The 20617-nt window shown below is 47.9% G+C and overlaps 1 protein-coding gene across 1 annotated transcript in view; it reads right to left on the minus strand.

Moving 5' to 3' along the window:
* Positions 1-678: 678 nt before the first annotated feature.
* The window catches only part of ptar1 (protein prenyltransferase alpha subunit repeat containing 1), a 70241-nt gene continuing 50302 nt past the window's right edge, over positions 679-20617 (minus strand). Inside the window, exons 6-8 of the mRNA XM_084314024.1 lie at positions 7635-8212; positions 5837-6183; positions 679-918 (exon numbers count right to left, since the gene is read on the minus strand). Of these exons, the coding sequence (XP_084170150.1) occupies positions 737-918; positions 5837-6183; positions 7635-8212 (1107 nt within the window). The 3' untranslated portion in view covers positions 679-736. The remainder of the gene's footprint in view (positions 919-5836; positions 6184-7634; positions 8213-20617) is intronic.

Raw genomic sequence — 20617 nt, forward strand, 5'->3', positions numbered from 1 at the left:
TGTTCTGGAGTCCCTCAGGGTGGTGTCCTGGAGCCCCTCAGGGTGGTGTTCTGGAGTCCCTCAGGGTGGTGTTCTGGAGTCCCTCAGGGTGGTGTCCTGGAGCCCCTCAGAGTGGTGTTCTGGAGTCCCTCAGGGTGGTGTTCTGGAGTCCCTCATGGTGGTGTCCTGGAGCCCCTCAGAGTGGTGTTCTGGAGTCCCTCAGGGTGGTGTTCTGGAGTCCCTCAGAGTGGTGTTCTGGAGTCCCTCAGGGTGGTGTTCTGGAGTCCCTCAGGGTGGTGTTCCTGGAGCAGTGGACTCCCTCAGGGTGGTGTTCTGGAGTCCCTCAGGGTGGTGTTCTGGAGTCCCTCAGGGTGGTGTTCTGGAGTCCCTCAGGGTGGTGTCTTGGAGCCCCTCAGGGTGGTGTCCTGGAGCCCCTCAGGGTGGTGTTCTGGAGTCCCTCAGGGTGGTGTTCTGGAGTCCCTCAGGGTGGTGTTCTGGAGTCCCTCAGGGTGGTGTCCTGGAGTCCCTCAGGGTGGTGTTCTGGAGTCCCTCAGGGTGGTGTCCTGGAGTCCCTCAGGGTGGTGTTCTGGAGTCCCTCAGGGTGGTGTCCTGGAGTCCCTCAGGGTGGTGTTCTGGAGTCCCTCAGGGTGGTGTTCTGGAGTCCCTCAGGGTGGTGTTCTGGAGTCCCTCAGGGTGGTGTTCTGGAGTCCCTCAGGGTGGTGTTCTGGAGTCCCTCAGGGTGGTGTTCTGGAGTCCCTCAGGGTGGTGTCCTGGAGTCCCTCAGGGTGGTGTTCTGGAGTCCCTCAGGGTGTGTTCTGGCGTCACTCAGGGTGGTGAAGGTGCAGACAGGTCGGGTTCCTGGAGGCGTGGCCTGGAGTCTCTCCCCAAAAGATGGTTTGGTTTCGGAAGTGGTTTTGCCTACAAAACGGTAAAAAGGGTCTATAGACCACAGAAGTGACATCCCATTAGGCCTCGCCCCCTGGTTAAAAATCTCTACACTTCATTATAGACTGTATTAATAGTTTTAACCAGACTTATCAATGCAGCGGATCCAATGTTTTATATTGCAATAATGTGTCGTCCGGTCTCCATGGTGAAGCACCTGCACCAGGGGGCTACGGCCCGCAGTGTGATGAGATCCACCTCGGGGTGAGGAAGGGACGTGAATCTAATGGTTATAAAAACCACTGCTCTTACGGTGGCATCCATCAAGTCCTTAAAACCATTTCACCACCACACTGCAGGTTAACCCTTTCAACGCCACACTGTGGCAGTGAAAGGGTTAACCGTCTGTATTGTCACAGTGAAAGGGTTAACCATTTGGTAGTGTGGTAGTAAAAGACCACCGCAACACTACCGGTATTCTGAAATCATGGCAGAGAGCGGGGGGGGGGGAGAAAATGAATGAATGTGGATGAGAGCCTCGATAATATTCCCCGATTCCCCCATAATTTGGTTTCAGGCATAGAATAATACCAACGTCTTAATTTCAGGGATAGAATAATACCAAAGTCTTAATTTCAGGGATAGAATAATACCAAAGTCTTAATTTCAGGGATAGAATAATACCAACGTCTTAATTTCAGGGATAGAATAATACCAACGTCTTAATTTCAGGGATAGAATAATACCAACGTCTTAATTTCAGGGATAGAATAATACCAAAGTCTTAATTTCAGGGATAGAATAATACCAACGTCTTAATTTCAGGGATAGAATAATACCAACGTCTTAATTTCAGGGATAGAATAATACCAAAGTCTTAATTTCAGGGATAGAATAATACCAAACCAAAGTCTTAATTTCAGGGATAGAACAATACCAAAGTGGACCACACCCAGCACACCGGGGGGTCCCAACCTTTATGACCCATATTGAGCTTCGCTGTGATGCATGAAAATGTTGTCTTTCCCATCATAGGCTGTAAACAAGTGATGTTTACTTTTAAAATCAGAGGCAAAAATGTGGGATTATAGAGAAGTTACACGGCTTTCACTGTGGCTCTTGTGCCGTCAAAGGTCGTCGGTGGTCTATATCCATCATTTCATGTCAAAATAATGACCTTATAGTTTGATGGGACATTTCCCCAATGGTGCAGATGACATTTGCAAAAAATAAAATAAATAAATAAAAACATAACTAAGGCAGGGGGATATTTCTTTCTTCTTCCTCATATAAAATCGTACCCTTGTGAGTGACATAATTGGCTAGATATGTTTTCCATACAAGGCTTTGTGAATATACAGTTTAGGGAGTCATGTGAATCCTCATAGACTTGCTGAGATACTGAAACATGTCGGCTTATAATCATTATTGTAACACAACCAAAGAGAACATTTGACCATAATATGCATATTATACAGTTAAGTGTGTCGAGAGTAACCTATTTTTGATCCTAAGACTTATTACAGGAGCCCTATCGCCCAGCGTGTGGTTATCAAGTATATAGTAGGCAGAGTTAAGATTTGTGACTAAAAACAAAAAGAGATGAAAGACCTCCATTAGTCTCTCACTATATCACTGTGCCGAGGTGGGAGAGCATGTAGGGGGAGGAACTATATCATAATAATAATAATCATCCTGACCTGGGATCAGCGCTCAGGGTCTCATGACCGTATATACACCTCATGAGGACTCAGGGGCCCCTCTGCTCTCTGGTCCAGGCTCTGATCTCTTCAGGCAGGAGAGCTAACGTGGTGCAAAGTAGCAGTACATACAAGTAGGTGACGTGTATTTAAAATAAATGGTTGTAATATTGAGGTTTATCATTGAATACCCCAGGTGAGAACGACTATTGTCTCAAAATAGTCCAAAGTGCTGTTACGTTTTTTTTCTACCTGTTGCTAGCTACACACCATTACCTGTTGCTAGCTACCCACCATTACCTGTTGCTAGCTACCCACCATTAGCTGTTGCTAGCTACCCACCATTAGCTGTTGCTAGCTACCCACCATTAGCTGTGGCTAGCTACCCACCATTAGCTGTTGCTAGCTACCCACCATTACCTGTTGCTAGCTACCCACCATTACCTGTTGCTAGCTACCCACCATTAGCTGTTGCTAGCTACCCACCATTAGCTGTTGCTAGCTACCCACCATTAGCTGTTGCTAGCTACCCACCATTAGCTGTTGCTAGCTACCCACCATTACCTGTTGCTAGCTACCCACCATTACCTGTTGCTAGCTACCCACCATTAGCTGTTGCTAGCTACACACCATTACCTGTTGCTAGCTACCCACCATTACCTGTTGCTAGCTACACACCATTACCTGTTGCTAGCTACCCACCATTAGCTGTTGCTAACTACCCACCATTACCTGTTGCTAGCTACCCACCATTAGCTGTTGCTAGCTACCCACCATTACCTGTTGCTAGCTACCCACCATTACCTGTTGCTAGCTACCCACCATTAGCTGTTGCTAGCTACACACCATTACCTGTTGCTAGCTACACACCATTAGCTGTTGAAACAGTAGCATGTAGCACCAATGAATGCAGCGGGAACTCCCTTCCCGAGCTATAGTCAACCATACTGCTACTGTAGTTAGTGCAAGCTTTATATAGCTACAGTAGCTAGCTGCTGGCTTTTTTGGGGGGCTAGCTACTGTACAAACAGCCTTCCTTTGCTCGTGACTGCTAGTGTTAGCTACATAGCTAGAGGGACATACAGTTACCACTATTCAGCAGTGCTCCTAGACACCCAAAACCAGACAGCAGTCACTACCGAGGACAGAGGAGGGGGAGGAGGAGGAGGAAGAGGAAGAGGAAGAGGAGGAGGAGGAGGAGGAGGAGGAGGAAGCCTCACACTTAGAAAGAAAAGCAGAATTCTACTAGTGCTTTAATACATGTTCTCAGTGCAAGTCGTGAAAGAAACCCTAGTTCTCTCTCTCTGAACAGCTCTCTCTCTCTCTGAACAGCTCTCTCTCTCTCTCTGAACAGCTCTCTCTCTCTCTCTGAACAGCTCTCTCTCTCTAAACAGCTCTCTCTCTCTCTGAACAGCTCTCTCTCTCTGAACAGCTCTCTCTCTCTGAACAGCTCTCTCTCTCTGAACAGCTCTCTCTCTGAACAGCTCTCTCTCTCTCTGAACAGCTCTCTCTCTGAACAGCTCTCTCTCTCTGAACAGCTCTCTCTCTCTGAACAGCTCTCTCTCTGAACAGCTCTCTCTCTGAACAGCTCTCTCTCTGAACAGCTCTCTCTCTCTGAACAGCTCTCTCTCTCTGAACAGCTCTCTCTCTCTGAACAGCTCTCTCTCTCTGAACAGCTCTCTCTCTCTGAACAGCTCTCTCTCTGAACAGCTCTCTCTCTCTCTCTCTCTCTGAACAGCTCTCTCTCTGAACAGCTCTCTCTGAACAGCTCTCTCTCTCTGAACAGTTCACAGAAGGTTGATTGGAATGTATGACAATGTACTTATATTTCTGAACAGGAACACAGTTCTATAATCTTATTTTTTATTTTATTTTCTCTCTTTTAAATTCCATTTCAAATTAGCATCAACCTATTTTAGAATAAACCACTGAACGCAGCTTTGCTTTCACCTCTGCAGAGATCAACACATGTACGGTTTCACCTGTAACGATTGGCAGCTTTGTTTCGCCTTTCTGCTAAAACAATAATGGAAGACAACGGAGCGAGTGTGTGAAGCTGAATGCAGACTTGGTGATGGGAGTTGGTATCTGGTCCCTCACACTGTGAGAGACCAGAGGTACCGTGGTACCTGGACCAGAGGTGTGGTGGTACCTGGACCAGAGGTGTGGTGGTACCTGGACCAGAGGTGTGGTGGTACCTGGACCAGAGGTGTGGTGGTGGTACCTGGACCAGAGGTGTGGTGGTACCTGGACCAGAGGTGTGGTGGTACCTGGACCAGAGGTACCGTGGTACCTGGACCAGAGGTGTCGTGGTGGTACCTGGACCAGAGGTGTGGTGGTACCTGGACCAGAGGTGTGGTGGTACCTGGACCAGAGGTGTGGTGGTACCTGGACCAGAGGTGTGGTGGTACCTGGACCAGAGGTGTGGTGGTACCTGGACCAGAGGTGTCGTGGTACCTGGACCAGAGGTGTCGTGGTGGTACCTGGACCAGAGGTGTCGTGGTACCTGGACCAGAGGTACCGTGGTGGTACCTGGACCAGAGGTACCGTGGTGGTACCTGGAACAGAGGTGTTGTGGTACCTGAACCAGAGGTGTGGTGGTACCTGGACCAGAGGTGTCGTGGTGGTACCTGGACCAGAGGTGTGGTGGTACCTGGACCAGAGGTGTCGTGGTGGTACCTGGACCAGAGGTGTCGTGGTGGTACCTGGACCAGAGGTGTCGTGGTACCTGGACCAGAGGTACCGTGGTACCTGGAATAAGGCGGAAGCTAATGACAGACACAGCGGCAAGCGAATACTTTCTGCAAGCCATATGCACATTTCCATTCTGAAGGGGTTATTGGCTCAGACCAAGCTCTGTCAGCAAATCAGAGTCCAGACATTTCCGGGAAGAAGGGAAAAGTGGGCGAGGCCCCCCGACTATCTGACCTATCAAGAGACTCCCATCCCCCAGAGAAGAGAGACCCCCATCCCCCAGAGAAGAGAGACCCCCATCCCCCAGAGAAGAGACCCCCATCCCCCAGAGAGACCCCATCCCCCAGAGACCCCATCCCCCAGAGACCCCATCCCCCAGAGACCCCATCCCCCAGAGAGACCCCATCCCCCAGAGAAGACGGGCTCCGAGGCCCTTTTTATAAGGTTGATGCTGCATTTGACATCCTTAAGATTAGGATTAAGGAAAGGGTAAGCTGATCCTAGGTCTGTCTAAAGGCAACTTCAACACGGAGGAAAAGGGGGGTGGGGCTAAACGTCTTCCTCTCCAGGCTACTGACCGACGACAGTGTCCAGCCACTTCCTGTAGGCGCGGGCGAAGCGCCCCTGCTCGGGGCCGGGGCAGCCGTCCAGCACGGCGGCTACGAAGCTGTGCTCCGAGGGCAGGGCGGGGGGGCAGGGCCCCGGGGGGCCCCTCTTCAGGCGCTTGGTGTCCCGGGGGTCTGGGAGGGCCCCACCGTCCACCTCCATAGCGTCACTAGTTGGCAGTCCGTTCAGGCTCCCTACCCTGCTGCCTCCCGCCGGGGCCTCCGTGGGCGGGCCTGCAGGGGGGTGGAGGTGGGGCGACTCGCAGCTGCGGTGCTGGTGGTCCCTCCTCCAGTGGTGCCACAGGTAGAACACGTGCCGCCTGGAAGAGTTAAACAGAAGTTCTTTAGCAGGGGAAGAGTTAAACAGAAGTTCTTCAGCAGGGGAAGAGTTAAACAGAAGTTATTCAGCAGGGGAAGAGTTAAACAGAAGTTCTTCAGCAGGGGAAGAGTTAAACAGAAGTTATTCAGCAGGGGAAGAGTTAAACAGAGGTTATTCAGCAGGGGAAGTTAAACAGAAGTTCTTCAGCAGGGGAAGAGTTAAACAGAAGTTATTCAGCAGGGGAAGAGTTAAACAGAAGTTCTTCAGCAGGGGAAGAGTTAAACAGAAGTTATTCAGCAGGGGAAGAGTTAAACAGAAGTTCTTCAGCAGGGGAAGAGTTAAACAGAAGTTCTTCAGCAGGGGAAGAGTTAAACAGAAGTTATTCAGCAGGGGAAGAGTTAAACAGAAGTTCTTCAGCAGGGGAAGAGTTAAACAGAAGTTATTCAGCAGGGGAAGAGTTAAACAGAAGTTATTCAGCAGGGGAAGAGTTAAACAGAAGTTCTTCAGCAGGGGAAGAGTTAAACAGAAGTTCTTCAGTAGGGGAAGAGTTAAACAGAAGTTCTTCAGCAGGGGAAGAGTTAAACAGAAGTTATTCAGCAGGGGAAGAGTTAAACAGAAGTTCTTCAGCAGGGGAAGAGTTAAACAGAAGTTCTTCAGCAGGGGAAGAGTTAAACAGAAGTTCTTCAGCAGGGGAAGAGTTAAACAGAAGTTCTTCAGCAGGGGAAGAGTTAAACAGAAGTTATTCAGCAGGGGAAGAGTTAAACAGAAGTTCTTCAGTAGGGGAAGAGTTAAACAGAAGTTCTTCAGCAGGGGAAGAGTTAAACAGAAGTTATTCAGCAGGGGAAGAGTTAAACAGAAGTTCTTCAGCAGGGGAAGAGTTAAACAGAAGTTCTTCAGCAGGGGAAGAGTTAAAACAATTCTAAGAAAAGACGATAACTATATATCAGGGCTTTCCCTAAACAATGGTATAGGATGCAGCGCCACTATGACGATGCACCAGCGCCACCATGTGGTGGATGGACCTCGTGTTTCTTTTGCAGTGAAAGCTTGGGGCCAGCTTAGAAACAGTAATTGCTCTGTCCTCTGTTACACTGTGTGTGTGCGTGTGCGTGTGTGCATGCGTTTTCGTGTTCAATGTTAAACTATTGTGCAACCTTATACATTGTACTTAAATAAGTTAAACCTATCGTCATTTCAATTCCAATTCACACAGAGCCCACACAAGAATATCCGGCGGACTGTTTAGAATAATAATAAAAAAAATAATAAAAAAATCTCGTTTTTGGCGGCCAACGGTTGGCTTTGAAAAACGAGAATACTTGTTTTTGCCGTTCAATGAGTTAAAGGAGCAGGCAACACCCTAATCTAATTCCACAGGGATGAATAAAGTATACCTTAAATTAACCTAATAACCACAGTAGCCTAACCGTAGCCAGAGTCTGGTGGGCCTACCTGTGACACCAGAGTGTCTCGTGGCCTGGGTAGGACTGGATCAGGTCTGTACACAGCGCCATCTCCTGGTGGAAGAGCTGAGTGACGGCTGAGCCAGGCTGCTGCTGCTCCTCCTCCTCCTGCTCCCCGTTGGCCTGGACATGGGCTGGATGATGGTGGTGGTGGTTGGTGTTTGTGTTGGGGGCTGGGGTGGGTCGGTGCTGAGGTGAGGTGGGTCGGTGCTGGGGCGAGGTGGCCTGGCTGAGGGGTCGGTGCTGGGGCGAGGTGGGTCGGTGCTGGGGCGAGGTGGCCTGGCTGAGGGGTCGGTGCTGGGGCGAGGTGGGTCGGTGCTGGGGCGAGGTGGCCTGGCTGAGGGGTCGGTGCTGGGGCGAGGTGGGTCGGTGCTGGGGCGAGGTGGGTCGGTGATGGGGCGAGGTGGGTCGGTGCTGGGGAGAGGTGGGTCGGTGCTGGGGCGAGGTACCCTGGCTGAGGTCACGGACCAGGGCCTTGAGCAGGAACTGCCGGTAGTGGAAGCCACTGTGGTCCGACACGTGCATGGAGACCCACAGCTGCATGGAGGAGAGCTCGTCATGGAGAACCTGGTGGAGAGAGTAGGAGATCAGAGAGAGAAAGTGATGGATGGACAGAGGGAGAGAGGAGGGATGGAGGGACTGTCGTCTAGTATCATAATAAAAAAACAAAACAAATATACTTATTTTTGACAGTCAATGAGTTAAGACAGTTTCACCAGGACACCGGTCTGAAAGCTCTTAACTCATTCAACGCCATAGCCAGCGCCCATCTCTGCTCTCTAGCGCCAGCTTTCCATTGCCTATTTTCATGATCTTTGCGGATCTATTGTATATTCTATATGATAGCTATGGAGAAAATAGTCCGGCTCATTTGACAGGCACTATTTGTAGTCCAATATGTAAATTCATGTATACGTTTGCGTGTTATCCCGTGGTGAATATTGTATCGTTTCAGAGTGATCCGGGCTAATTCCTGGAAGCTGCGTTATAATAATAATAACTTAATTTTATATAGCGCCTTTTAGAAGACCCAAGGTTGCTTTACATAGGGGGTGAAAGGGATAACCTGTCCCTCGTGAGTTCTTGAATTGATATGGTCATGGACCAGTCGACCAAAAGATTCGCGGAACGACAGAGTATTTCAAACTGAGCTTTTATTTGTTGGTCACACAGAGAAGAGAACTCTCCTGCAGCCCGCACGGGCTCAGCTCCTCGCACCACCAGTAGAAGGAAGAGTACATCGCATTACATGTCATTTATACAGAGGAGGAGGGGAGGGGTGTATGTGTGTATATGTATCTGTGTGTGTATGCATGTGTGTGTGTGGTGTGTGTGCTTGTGTGTGTGTGTGTGCTTGTTTCAGAAGGGGGGCTAATGGGTTCCAGATGTAGGAGACCCCTAGTCTCGAACAACACCTCCACAAATCATGGGCCCTGACAGCTGGGTGGGGGAGATGTGTGCGCGTGTGTACGTGAGTGTGTGTGCGTGTGCGCGTCAGAAGAGGAGGATGTGTGTGTGTGAGGCGCGTGATCAGGATGTACAGGGAGCCCTGTGTGTGTGTTAATGGGTGTGTGTGGAAGGAGACAGCCACGAGGTCAGCAGGTCACGCCAATGCAGGGAGGGAGAAGGCAGACACACAGACGTTCACAGGCATATTATACATTATGGCCTTTAGATATATATAAGATATTCACATCAAATATTACTAGATCAATGAACTAAAACTATCAATCCCCCTTTTGACATATAAATCAATATGTCAACACAACAGTTCATTGATGGATCTGTACCCGTCGATTGTCAACCATTACATGCATTACATCTAATACCAGACAGGATAACAACACCAGGAGAGGAGAGAGAGAGAGATAGAGGGAGGGGGGGGCGGGAGAGAGAGAAAGAGAGAAACACAGATTTTGCAACTTCACCAGACGATACACGCAACCCCTGTGGGACCCCCCTTACTCAGGCACACCCAACGTCCATCAGGGCGCTACCTTCCCTCTGTTACAGTACACCGCCCACCTGGGTCAGCCCCGTCTCCTAGAGGGCAAGGGCCTCTTCCTGAGTTGGTCCCCGTTCCAGGTGCGGTCCCCTAGACAAAAGTGTCTCCTCTGGTCTGCTGCCTCCTCAGTGTCTCTGGACTGTCCTCTCCACCTCTCCTCAGCTGGCCCACCGTCACTCCAACTCAGCTCAGTGTCTCTCCTGCTGCCGTTTCTCCTCCTGTCGTAGATGATCTGCGTGCCGTAGATGATCTGCGGTGCCTGGCTGCGGTGTTCATCTCCGGCCTCTGCTGCTCAGCTGCCATCTCCTCCGGTCTGCCTCTCTTCATCCTGGCCTGTCTGTCCTTCGTCTCCTCCTGCCTGTCACCTGGTCGTCTCGTCACGGACGTCTGAGGGGCTGCTGCTGGTATCTCATCCCTGGTTCAGATGCGCTGCAGACAGCTGGTAGTGAATGTCTGGATCTTCTGCATCGTCTTCTCCTTTGTGTCTCCATTCCTTGTTCCGTCCTTGGTTGCGGCTGGCCCACATCAATTCTCACTTTGGAACCTCCATTTGAAAGGGATACCCTGTCCCTTGTGAGTTCTTGAATTGATATGGTCATGGACCAGTCGACCAAAAGATTTCAAACGGAGCTTTTATTTGTTGGTCACACAGAGAAGAGAACTCTCCTGCAGCCCGCACAGGCTCAGCTCCTCGCACCACCAGTAGAAGGAAGAGTACATCGCATTACATGTCATTTATACAAAGGAGGAGGGGAGGGGTGTATGTGTGTATATGTATCTGTGTGTGTATGCATGTGTGTGTGTGGTGTGTGTGCTTGTCTGTGTGTGTGCTTGTTTCAGAAGGGGGGCTAATGGGTTCCAGATGTAGGAGACCCCTAGTCTCGAACAACACCTCCACAAATCATGGGCCCCGACAGCTGGGTGGGGGAGATGTGTGCGCGTGTGTACGTGAGTGTGTGTGCGTGTGCGCGTCAGAAGAGGAGGATGTGTGTGTGTGAGGCGCGTGATCAGGATGTACAATGAGTCCAGAGTTGGGGCGTTGCGGAGTTCTGCGGGGAGGGAGTTCCAGAGGGTGGGAGTGCTGCCAGGGTTTGGTGCGGGTTAGAACCCTGGCAGCTGAATTTTGAACATACTGGGTCCAGGGTTTTGCTTGGGACCCCGGACAGGACCCCGTTGCAGTAGTCCAGGTGGGAGGTGACAAAGGCATGGATGAGGGTCTCGGGTGTGGAGTCGGAAAGTGATCGTCGGAGTCTAGAGATGTTTCCGATGTGGAAAACGGCGGATTTGGTGACGGAACTGACATGGGCTTGGTAGGAAAGGGTAGAGTCCAGGATAACACCCAGGTTGCGGACCTTATGGAGCGCTATGTGCATTTTGCAAAAGTCATTGCTCGCCTGGACACGATACTATTTCCAAATCAAAGGTATATAATAGGTATTATGTTTCATCATGAAGGCATCAAAGGGGTCGTTTTGTGATGCTCTGATCGTCAGCAACGGCATACATTTTGAATACTACTACTACTACTACTACTACTACTCTGATCATTGCGATCGATTTGAAATCATTGTAGGATCAAAGTAGGATTGACGTCATATAGTCCTTACCTTTGCTAGGAGGTATTCCAAAATGAATATTCCAATTGTCTGATCGCGATTTCCAGTATTGATGTCCATCGGGTCCCTGACATGAAATGGGACAAAATCTGCATCAAGTGTGCTGGACGTGTTCCAAGTTGCTCGAATGAAGCGTTTCACTTGCCCGGGTCCAAATTCTCCGCACGGACCATATAAAATGTAACAGTGTTAAATAAGGTTTCAAAGGGGTAGGGGATACTGCCAGCAGGATTCAGCCGGCATTGCACTCTCGAGGTCTTAGAAGTAATTCCAATGATAACAGAGGTCCGTGAGAGTGTATAGAATATTAAAATAGAAAAAAAGAAAAAACTGTCTAAAAACGTAATATTACGTGATTGGCGCTCAACCGCTGGCGAGCAAACACGTATTATTACGTGGTTGGCGCTGAATGAGTTAAGACAGTTTCACCAGGACACTGTCATCTGAAAGCTCTTAACACATTCGGCGCCAGACCCGAGATATCCCGGGTTAACTCGCCATGCGTTGGGCGCCAGACCAGAGATATCTCGGGTTTTGGTAGTTTTTTTCTTTTATTCGATATGTTTATTCATTATTCATCCACTGACCTCTGTGTTGCCATAGGAAAGGATTTTGAGATCGCCAAAGTGCAATACCGGCCGCATCCTGCTAGATGGCAGCCAGTCACCACCAGGCCAGGCCCAGGCTCTAGCAGCAGCCAGCCACCACCAGGCCAGGCCCAGGAGCAGCCAGCTACCACCAGGCCAGGCCCAGGCTCCAACAGCAGCCAGTCACCACCAGGCCAGGCCTAGGAGCAGCCAGCTACCACCAGGCCAGGCCCTGCAGCAGCCAGTCACCACCAGGCCAGGCCGAGGAGCAGCCAGCTACCACCAGGCCAGGCCCTGCAGCAGCCAGTCACCACCAGGCCAGGCCGAGGAGCAGCCAGCTACCACCAGGCCAGGCCCTGCAGCAGCCAGTCACCACCAGGCCAGGCCGAGGAGCAGCCAGCTACCACCAGGCCAGGCCCTGCAGCAGCCAGTCATCACCAGGCCAGGCCCAGGCTCCAACAGCAGCCAGTCACCACCAGGCCAGGCCCAGGCTCCAACAGCAGCCAGCTACCACCAGGCCAGGCCCTGCAGCAGCCAGTCACCACCAGGCCAGGCCGAGGAGCAGCCAGCTACCACCAGGCCAGGCCCTGCAGCAGCCAGTCACCACCAGGCCAGGCCCAGGCTCCAACAGCAGCCAGTCACCACCAGGCCAGGCCCAGGAGCAGCCAGCTACCACCAGGCCAGGCCCAGGCTCCAACAGCAGCCAGTCACCACCAGGCCAGGCCCAGGAGCAGCCAGCTACCACCAGGCCAGGCCCTGCAGCAGCCAGTCACCACCAGGCCAGGCCCAGGAGCAGCCAGCTACCACCAGGCCAGGCCCTGCAGCAGCCAGTCACCACCAGGCCAGGCCGAGGAGCAGCCAGCTACCACCAGGCGAGCCCCAGCCTACCAGCTACCAGCCACCAGGCCAGCCCCAGGCTACCAGTTACCACCACCAGGCCAGCTCCAGGCTATACACTCTACTTTTCCTTAATCTTTGTTGGTAATTTGTAAATAGTGTTTGCCTGCTACAAGGGACCTCTTTGCATATTTGCCGCTAGAAAAGTGTACTCTCACTACCAAAATGGCTGTACTAGGCCCTAGGCGTTTGATCACTGTGATTCTAGTCCTATTAGGTAGAATGTCATTTACTCCAGAAAACCACAGTAATCCAAGCCAACTGGAGGACAAAACATGGCAAACTGAATCATCTGTGCTAAACTATCAGTTAAACTATCAGCCCATTGTAACCAGCAGAATGCTTACTCTGTTATACCTTGACAGTATACATACTAGATGCTTTCCTACAGGTCGAAAAGTTAAACTAAGCAAATACTCCATTGATCCAGTTCAGCAATGCCTGTTTGTGATCCTAGTTTTAAGTTGGGATATCCAAACAAACCCTGGTCCTTCAATTGATACTTGTGGGTCATGTTACAAGCACATCCAAACAAAACAAAGAGGTATATGCTGTGATGACTGCAATAACTGGTATCACCCAAAATGTATCAATATGTCTGTGAAAGAATACAACCACTTAGCTAAATCAGATCTTAAGTGGTTTTGCAATCTGTGTACACTACCCATGTTCAGTGATTCATTTTTTAATGATAATCTGTTCACAGAGGACTGTTCAGCCTCCAATAGACCTACAAGTCCAGGCCAGGTCTCACCATCCTCAACAACCCAAAATGATCCTTTTGAACACTTTAACAAAAAGGGTTTGCATATCATTCATCCGAATGCACGCAGCCTGATACCAAAACTACCTGAAGTGCAAATACTAGCAATGAAAACAAAGGCATCTGTGATTGCAATAACTGAAAGTTGGCTTGATGATAGTGTACCGGACAATGAAATTGAAATACCTGGATTTGTTGTGACTAGGAATGACCGAAATAGGGAAGGAGGTGGGGTCTGCCTCTACATACGTGCCGATATTGCATTCAACCCCAGGCATAATTTACATAGAGATGACTTAGAAACAGTCTGGATCGATATACTGCTACCAAAATCACAACCTATTCTGGTCGGTTGTTGCTATCGACCCCCGAAATGCTCAAATTTTTTTCATCTTCTCGAGAAGTCCTGTGCAAATGCAGACCATTTTCTAGATCAAGAGGTTATTGTCACTGGTGATTTTAACTGTAATGTCCATCCAACTAGTCATTTAAACAATGGTCTACTTGCATATTTTATGAATTTTTGCTCAGTTTTTGATTTTACACAATTGATTGATGATTTTACCAGAATTACTAAGACTAGCAGATCCATCATTGACCTGATCTTGTCATCTGACAAAGAAAAAATATGCCAATCTGGGGTGCTACCTTTAGGAATCAGTGACCATTTTGTCACATACTGCACAAGAAAGATCCGTCACAGCCAGATAGGCAAACACAGCACGGTTAGGATCACGGTTAGGATCAGGTCAATGAAAAAGTACAACCTGGAAAATGTCCAACAACTATTGCAGTCTGAAGACTGGAGTCAGGTTACAGAGTGCGACAAAGCTCAGGAAGCTTGGATAATTTTTAAAGAAATATTTCTATCGGTTTTAGACAAAGTATGCCACATCAGGCTTGTCAGAGTCAAACAACGTTCCAAACCCTGGATGGATTCAGACATCTTAGAACAAATTCGGTTAAGACAAAACTCTGGCAACATTTAGAAAATGCGGCGATAGCGCTCTATTCGATGAGTATCGACACATGCGAAATAGAGTAACCAGCCTGGTAAAAAAGGCCAAAATAGAATACTACAAAACAAAATTCCAAGAAGTGAAAAACTCCCCCAAAGAACTTTGGCAAACTCTAAAAAATCTGGGGGCTCCCATTAGAAACAATTGTTCAGCTTCTTCAAAGATTGGGTTGGATATTGATAATGAAATTTGCTTCGACAGTGCAAGGGTGGCCCAAAAATTCAATGATTTTTTCACTACAGTGGCATCAACACTTGTGAAGAAGCTACCCGAACCCACTGGACAGTTTGGTAGTAGTCATGTATTTAATTATTATTCAGATAAGGTTGCACAGGATTCCTTCAAATTACAACCAGTGGACATGGCCCTGGTAGAAAAAACGATCAATACCCTAGGCAAGGATAAAGCTACTGGAATAGATGGCTTACCAGTGAGGTTTATCAAAGACGGAGCAAACCAGATTAGTGAACCTCTAACACATATCATCAACCTAGGGCTGGGCGATATGACCAAAAACGTTATCGCGATAAAATTATAAAATTATTTTCATATAACTCGATATCGATAATTATCGTCGATATAATGTCTGTCAAGTTTAATTAACTTTTTATGCCCGGCGCCGATGGACGGGCTATTAATAGACTTATTTTTCTGCGTGAATGTCTCGAGTTGATGTCGTCATCAGTCCGCGCACGTTAGCCAGAGCGAGCAGTACTGTGTATCCCATGACAATGTACTAGTAAATATCCCTAAAACACTCTGTTCCGCCACAATACATTGCAACGACGTCCACCGTATATCACACACTACTATAACCGTGGCATCAGAATTCTCGCCACACACATACTCGGCACGTAAATATATAAAAACAGCGCAGTGCAAGCTAGTTAACCTAGCCAGCTTCGTTTACAAGCGATGTATTCCATGACAATGTACTAGTAAATATCCCTAAAATACTCTGTTCCACCACAATACATTGCAACGACGTCCACCGTATATCACACACTACTATAACCGTGGCATCAGAATTCTCGCCACACACATACTCGGCACGTAAATATATAAAAACAGCGACGCGCAAGCTAGTTAACCTAGCCAGCTTCGTTTACAAGCGATGTATTCCATGACAATGTACTAGTAAATATCCCTAAAATACTCTGTTCCGCCACAATACATTGCAACGACGTCCACCGTATATCACACACTACTATAACCGTGGCATCAGAATTCTCGCCACACACATACTCGGCACGTAAATATATAAAAACAGCGACGTGCAGGCTAAGTATCCTAGCAGCATTGAGTCCTGAGCTGTGGTGCGTAAGGACGTCATCACGTAACGTTGGTTGTTAGTGAGTGAGCTGAGCCGAGGCTGAACGGAGCCAAACTTGGAAAATCGATATATCGAAACTTTGCGACCACGTTTCATGTTTATTTCGAGGAAATAATTTATCGCGATATTTATCGTTATCGTTTTATCGCCCAGCCCTACATCAACCTATCACTGAAACAGGGTATCGTACCCGATGACTTAAAATGTGCCAGAGTGGTTCCACTACACAAAAAAGGAGATAGGACAAACAAGGGAAACTATCGTCCAGTTTCTATTCTCAGCGTCATCTCCAAAGTTCTTGAGAAGGTCATATTTAATCAAATATCAGATTTTCTTAAACAGACAGATATCCTTTATCAATTCCAGTCTGGCTTTCGCCCTGGGTATTCTACGGATGCTTGCCTGATTGATCTCACTGACCATATTCGAACCCAGATGGACTGTGGCAAACGAACTGGCATGGTTCTGATTGACCTGCAGAAAGCGTTTGATACTGTTGACCATCAGATGTTAATGACATGGTGTCTGCAGTATCCTGCAGACTCCTACTGTATGCTGACGACTCAGCACTTCTGGTGTCTGGAGACGACACAGCAGAAATACAAGCCGGTCTCAGTAGGGAGCTGGAAAGCCTTCACAAATGGTTAGTTGACAACAGATTATCGATTCACCTTGGAAAAACTGAGTCAATTCTATTCAGCTCAAAACATAAATTAACGGAATGTTCCCGACTTGAGATCAGCTGTAATGGCTTCAGTGTCGAGTCTAGAGACTGTGTTAAATACCTAGGTGCAGACCTCGACCAAACACTCTCAGGGAAAACAATGGCCCTGAAGGTGATCAAAAAAGTTAACAAGGGTGAAATTTTTGCACAGAAAAGAGGTTCTTATCACTGGAAACTATGAAACTGCTTGCCAACTGCATGATCCTTAGCCAATATGACTATGCAAGTACGTACTGGTATAGTGGTGTTACAGTGGAAAGTAAACACGGGCTACAAACCAGCCAAAATAAGACCATACGATTGGTCCTAAATCTGCCACCTCGAACCCATATTGAGCCATGTCACTTCAATGAGGTGGGATGGCTCCCTGTGGAGCAGAGGGTCTCCTTTCTGAAACTGGGACATATGTATAAAATGTTAAATGGATCTGCCCCCAGATATTTATGCTCTCGTATTGTCCTGCGTGGCCAGGTCCACGGACGACAGTTACGGTCTGGACAGCTCTCAGTTTATGAGCCTAGAAAGGGTTCCTATTCACAGAATGGCTTTCTGTCTACAGCCTGCCGGCTGTGGAACTCTCTGCCCAGGGCCATCCAAAACTCCCCCACTATTGCTGTCTTCAAGAGGGGTGTGAAGCGACATCTGCAACAATAGGTTGCAGAGGGTGCTTGGCCACCACTCTTGAAGAACAGGAACATGACATGCTGTAATGAGGCTCTTAGAAAATTGTGTTGTCTATTTTATCTACTTGTTGTATCTATTTTATCTTAACTCTTTCTTTGTGATTTATTGTATTTTTCTTGGGACCATGTTGGAAACAAGTCGACAGACTTTCACATGTTATCCTTGTACCCCTTGTTTTTATACTATTGTATAAATTGTATGTACTAAATAAAAATCAAATCAAATCAAATCAGTGTCGCCCACCCTTTGAAACCTTATATTTCACCCTGTGTTACACTTAAATCCCTCCGGGCGCTAAATTTAGACAGAGCAGAGTAAATCGCTTCATCCGACCACTTCGAAACGCATCTGGCACACTCGATCCATAGATTGTGCCAAATTATGTCCGGGACCAGATGGACACAAATACTGGAAATCGCGATCAGACAATTGGAATATTCTTTTTGGAATAACCCCGATCAAAGGTAAGGACTATCTGACATCAATTTCAGCTTGATGCAACAATGTCACGATGTTTGCAGAGCTATATCTATATTCTGTAGTGGGCACTTACATGGACACTTACATGGACTGGACATAATCCACCTACGCTGTCACTTTAAGGACACAGGGCATTGTGGGTAGCTAGAGCGGCCATAGTAACTCTTTGCTTGGTTTGTTGTGGTATACACGCTATGCTAATAAATGACGCACACTAATGTGTGGTCAAAGAAACTCAACTCTCTCTGGTCGTGATTTCCCACTTCCTACATTGGTGAACCCGACGTTTTTGGACGCTTTCAAGAACGATTGAACAATGGAAGCTGAAGTTTATGGAAGCAGCAGTCGCGCTGAAATTGCCAGAGTTCTGGGAAACGCAAGCTACAGCATGGTTTGTGCAGGCGGAGGCACAGTTTGCAATAAAGAAAATAACGGAGGATGATACCAAGTACTATCACGTTGTCGCTGTGCTGGGGACTAACACGGCAGCCAGAGTGGTGAGTCTACTCACAAACCCTCCGGCGCACGACAAATATGGCACGCTGAAGGCACACTTGTTGAAGTGTTTTGAACTATCTGAGGTGGAACGAGCTAACCGGCTGTTTTCATTGCAAGGTCTGGGCGACAGTAAACCGTCCGAGCTTATGGATAGGATGCTGGCATTGATGGGAGAGCATGAGCCCAACCACTTTCTCTTCAGACAGCTGTTCTTACGCCAGTTACCGGCTCAGGTAAGGGCTGCCTTGGCCAACACAACAATAAATGACTGCCGTATGTTAGCCACGGAGGCGGATAAGTTATTTTTGGCCAGCCAACAACACTGTTCTACTGTGTTCTACCAGGACCAACCCTCTGCCTCTCACCATGGGGATGATACCGTCGCTGCTGCGGTGGCAGCCCATCGCCAGAGAGGGAGAGACACTGGCTGGTGTTTCTTTCACACAAAGTATGGAGCCAGGGCTAACCATGCCGTCCCACCTTTTACTTACAAGGGGCCGGGAAACGCCCGGGCCGGCGCTCAACAGTGGCCATGAGCGTTGGTGGGGCCGGCAGGCTACTGTTTATTCGGGACACCATCTCAGGCAGGTGTTTCATGTGCGACACAGGGGCACAGAGAAGCGTGCTGCCTGCGTCACCACTCTGCGCCAAGGCAGAGTTTTCCAACATGGAGAACCTGGATATTATCCGTCGTTCTGACAGCCCATGGGCCTCACCCCTTCACATTGTCCCCAAGGCTGCCGGAGGGTGGCGCCTGTGTGGCGATTACCGCCGCCTTAACGAGGTAACTACACCGGACTGATACCCGGTTCCACATATTCAGGATTTTTCCACCCACCTGGCCCAGAAACTCATATTTTCAAAAATAGATTTAGTTCGAGGATACCACCAGGTGCCGGTCCACCCAGCGGACATCCCTAAGACGGCGGTGATTACTCCCTTTGGTTTGTTTGAGTTCTTGCGCATGCCATCTGGGCTTAAAAACGCAGCACAGACATTCCAGCACTTGATGGACTGTGTTACGGGACCTGCCTTTTTTGTTTGTCTACTTAGATGACATCTTAGTCGCCAGTACCTCCAGGGCAGAGCACTTGTGTAATATCACAATACTAGTCACGGTGTTGTAATATCACAATACTAGTCACTAGGGCTGCAACGATTAGTCGACATAATCGACGACGCCGATTATGAAAAATCGTCGACGAGAAATTGTTGCGTCGATTAGTCATTAAAAATATATATATATTATTATAATTTTTTTTTTTCACTACCTATCTTTGTGAAAGTGGCTTCTCAGCTCTGGTCCAGCCAGCTGAAGACTTCTCAGCTTAACATAACAGACCGACAGTAAGTTTGGGGGAACTAATGGGATAACTGGGGATGTTGTTTGGTCCCGACAAGAGTCTCAAAGCAACTCTGAGGTCATGCTCAATGTCCAATCTGTTCCTCTGCTCTGTCTTCAGCTGGACCAGAGCTGAGAAGCCACTTTCACAAAGATAGGTAGTTTATATAAAAAAATATATATATATTTTTTTTTAATATAATAGTTTTTCGATTAGTCGACTAATCGAAAAAATAATCGACAGATTAGTAGACTACCAAAATAGTCATTAGTTGCAGCCCTACTAGTCACGGTGTTGTAATATCACAATACTAGTCACGGTGTTGTAATATCACAATACTAGTCAGTGTTGTAATATCACAATACTAATCACAGTGTTCCATTAAGTGCCCAATGGAAAACGTTATCAACATCTGCAATAAAAGATATTATATATACATCATCTGTTTGATCTAATAACATAACATTTTAAGTCTTTTCACCTCATTCCAATTATTTGATTGAACTAAAATGGGGATCGTCAATGGGATATATTTTTTTTTATGCCACAGGACGGTTCATTCAGAATGTGTGAACACTAGGGGTGTAAATATTTGACGCCACAACGATTCGATTACGATTCTTCAGGCAACGATTCAATGCATCATGAAATCTCTTCATTTTCATAAATCATTTATCATCATCTTCATACATTTTCTATCAGTTAATTCCCCCAAACATTTTGAATACACAAATGAGGCTGGGGGAACTGATTCACTCAGCATGAATGGACTATGTAAGGGATAATGTATAGCTACGAGGTCATTGTCGCAAAATAATTGACCGACAGAGTTTAAAATACCGAGCCGCCTCGGCGAGGTGTTTTAAACGTCAGTGAAGGTCAATTATTTTGCGACAATGATCGAGTATAGCTATACATTATCCCGCTTATTACATGGCTAACTTACTAACAATATACCTAATTCATTTTACATCGACTCGCAACACTGGTTCTGGCTCCGCTCGTCGCTCCGCCCCCTGTCAT

This window comes from Notolepis coatsorum, assembly GCF_963971535.1.
Source record: "Notolepis coatsorum genome assembly, chromosome: 1".
Classification (NCBI taxonomy): Eukaryota; Metazoa; Chordata; class Actinopteri; order Aulopiformes; family Paralepididae; genus Notolepis; species Notolepis coatsorum.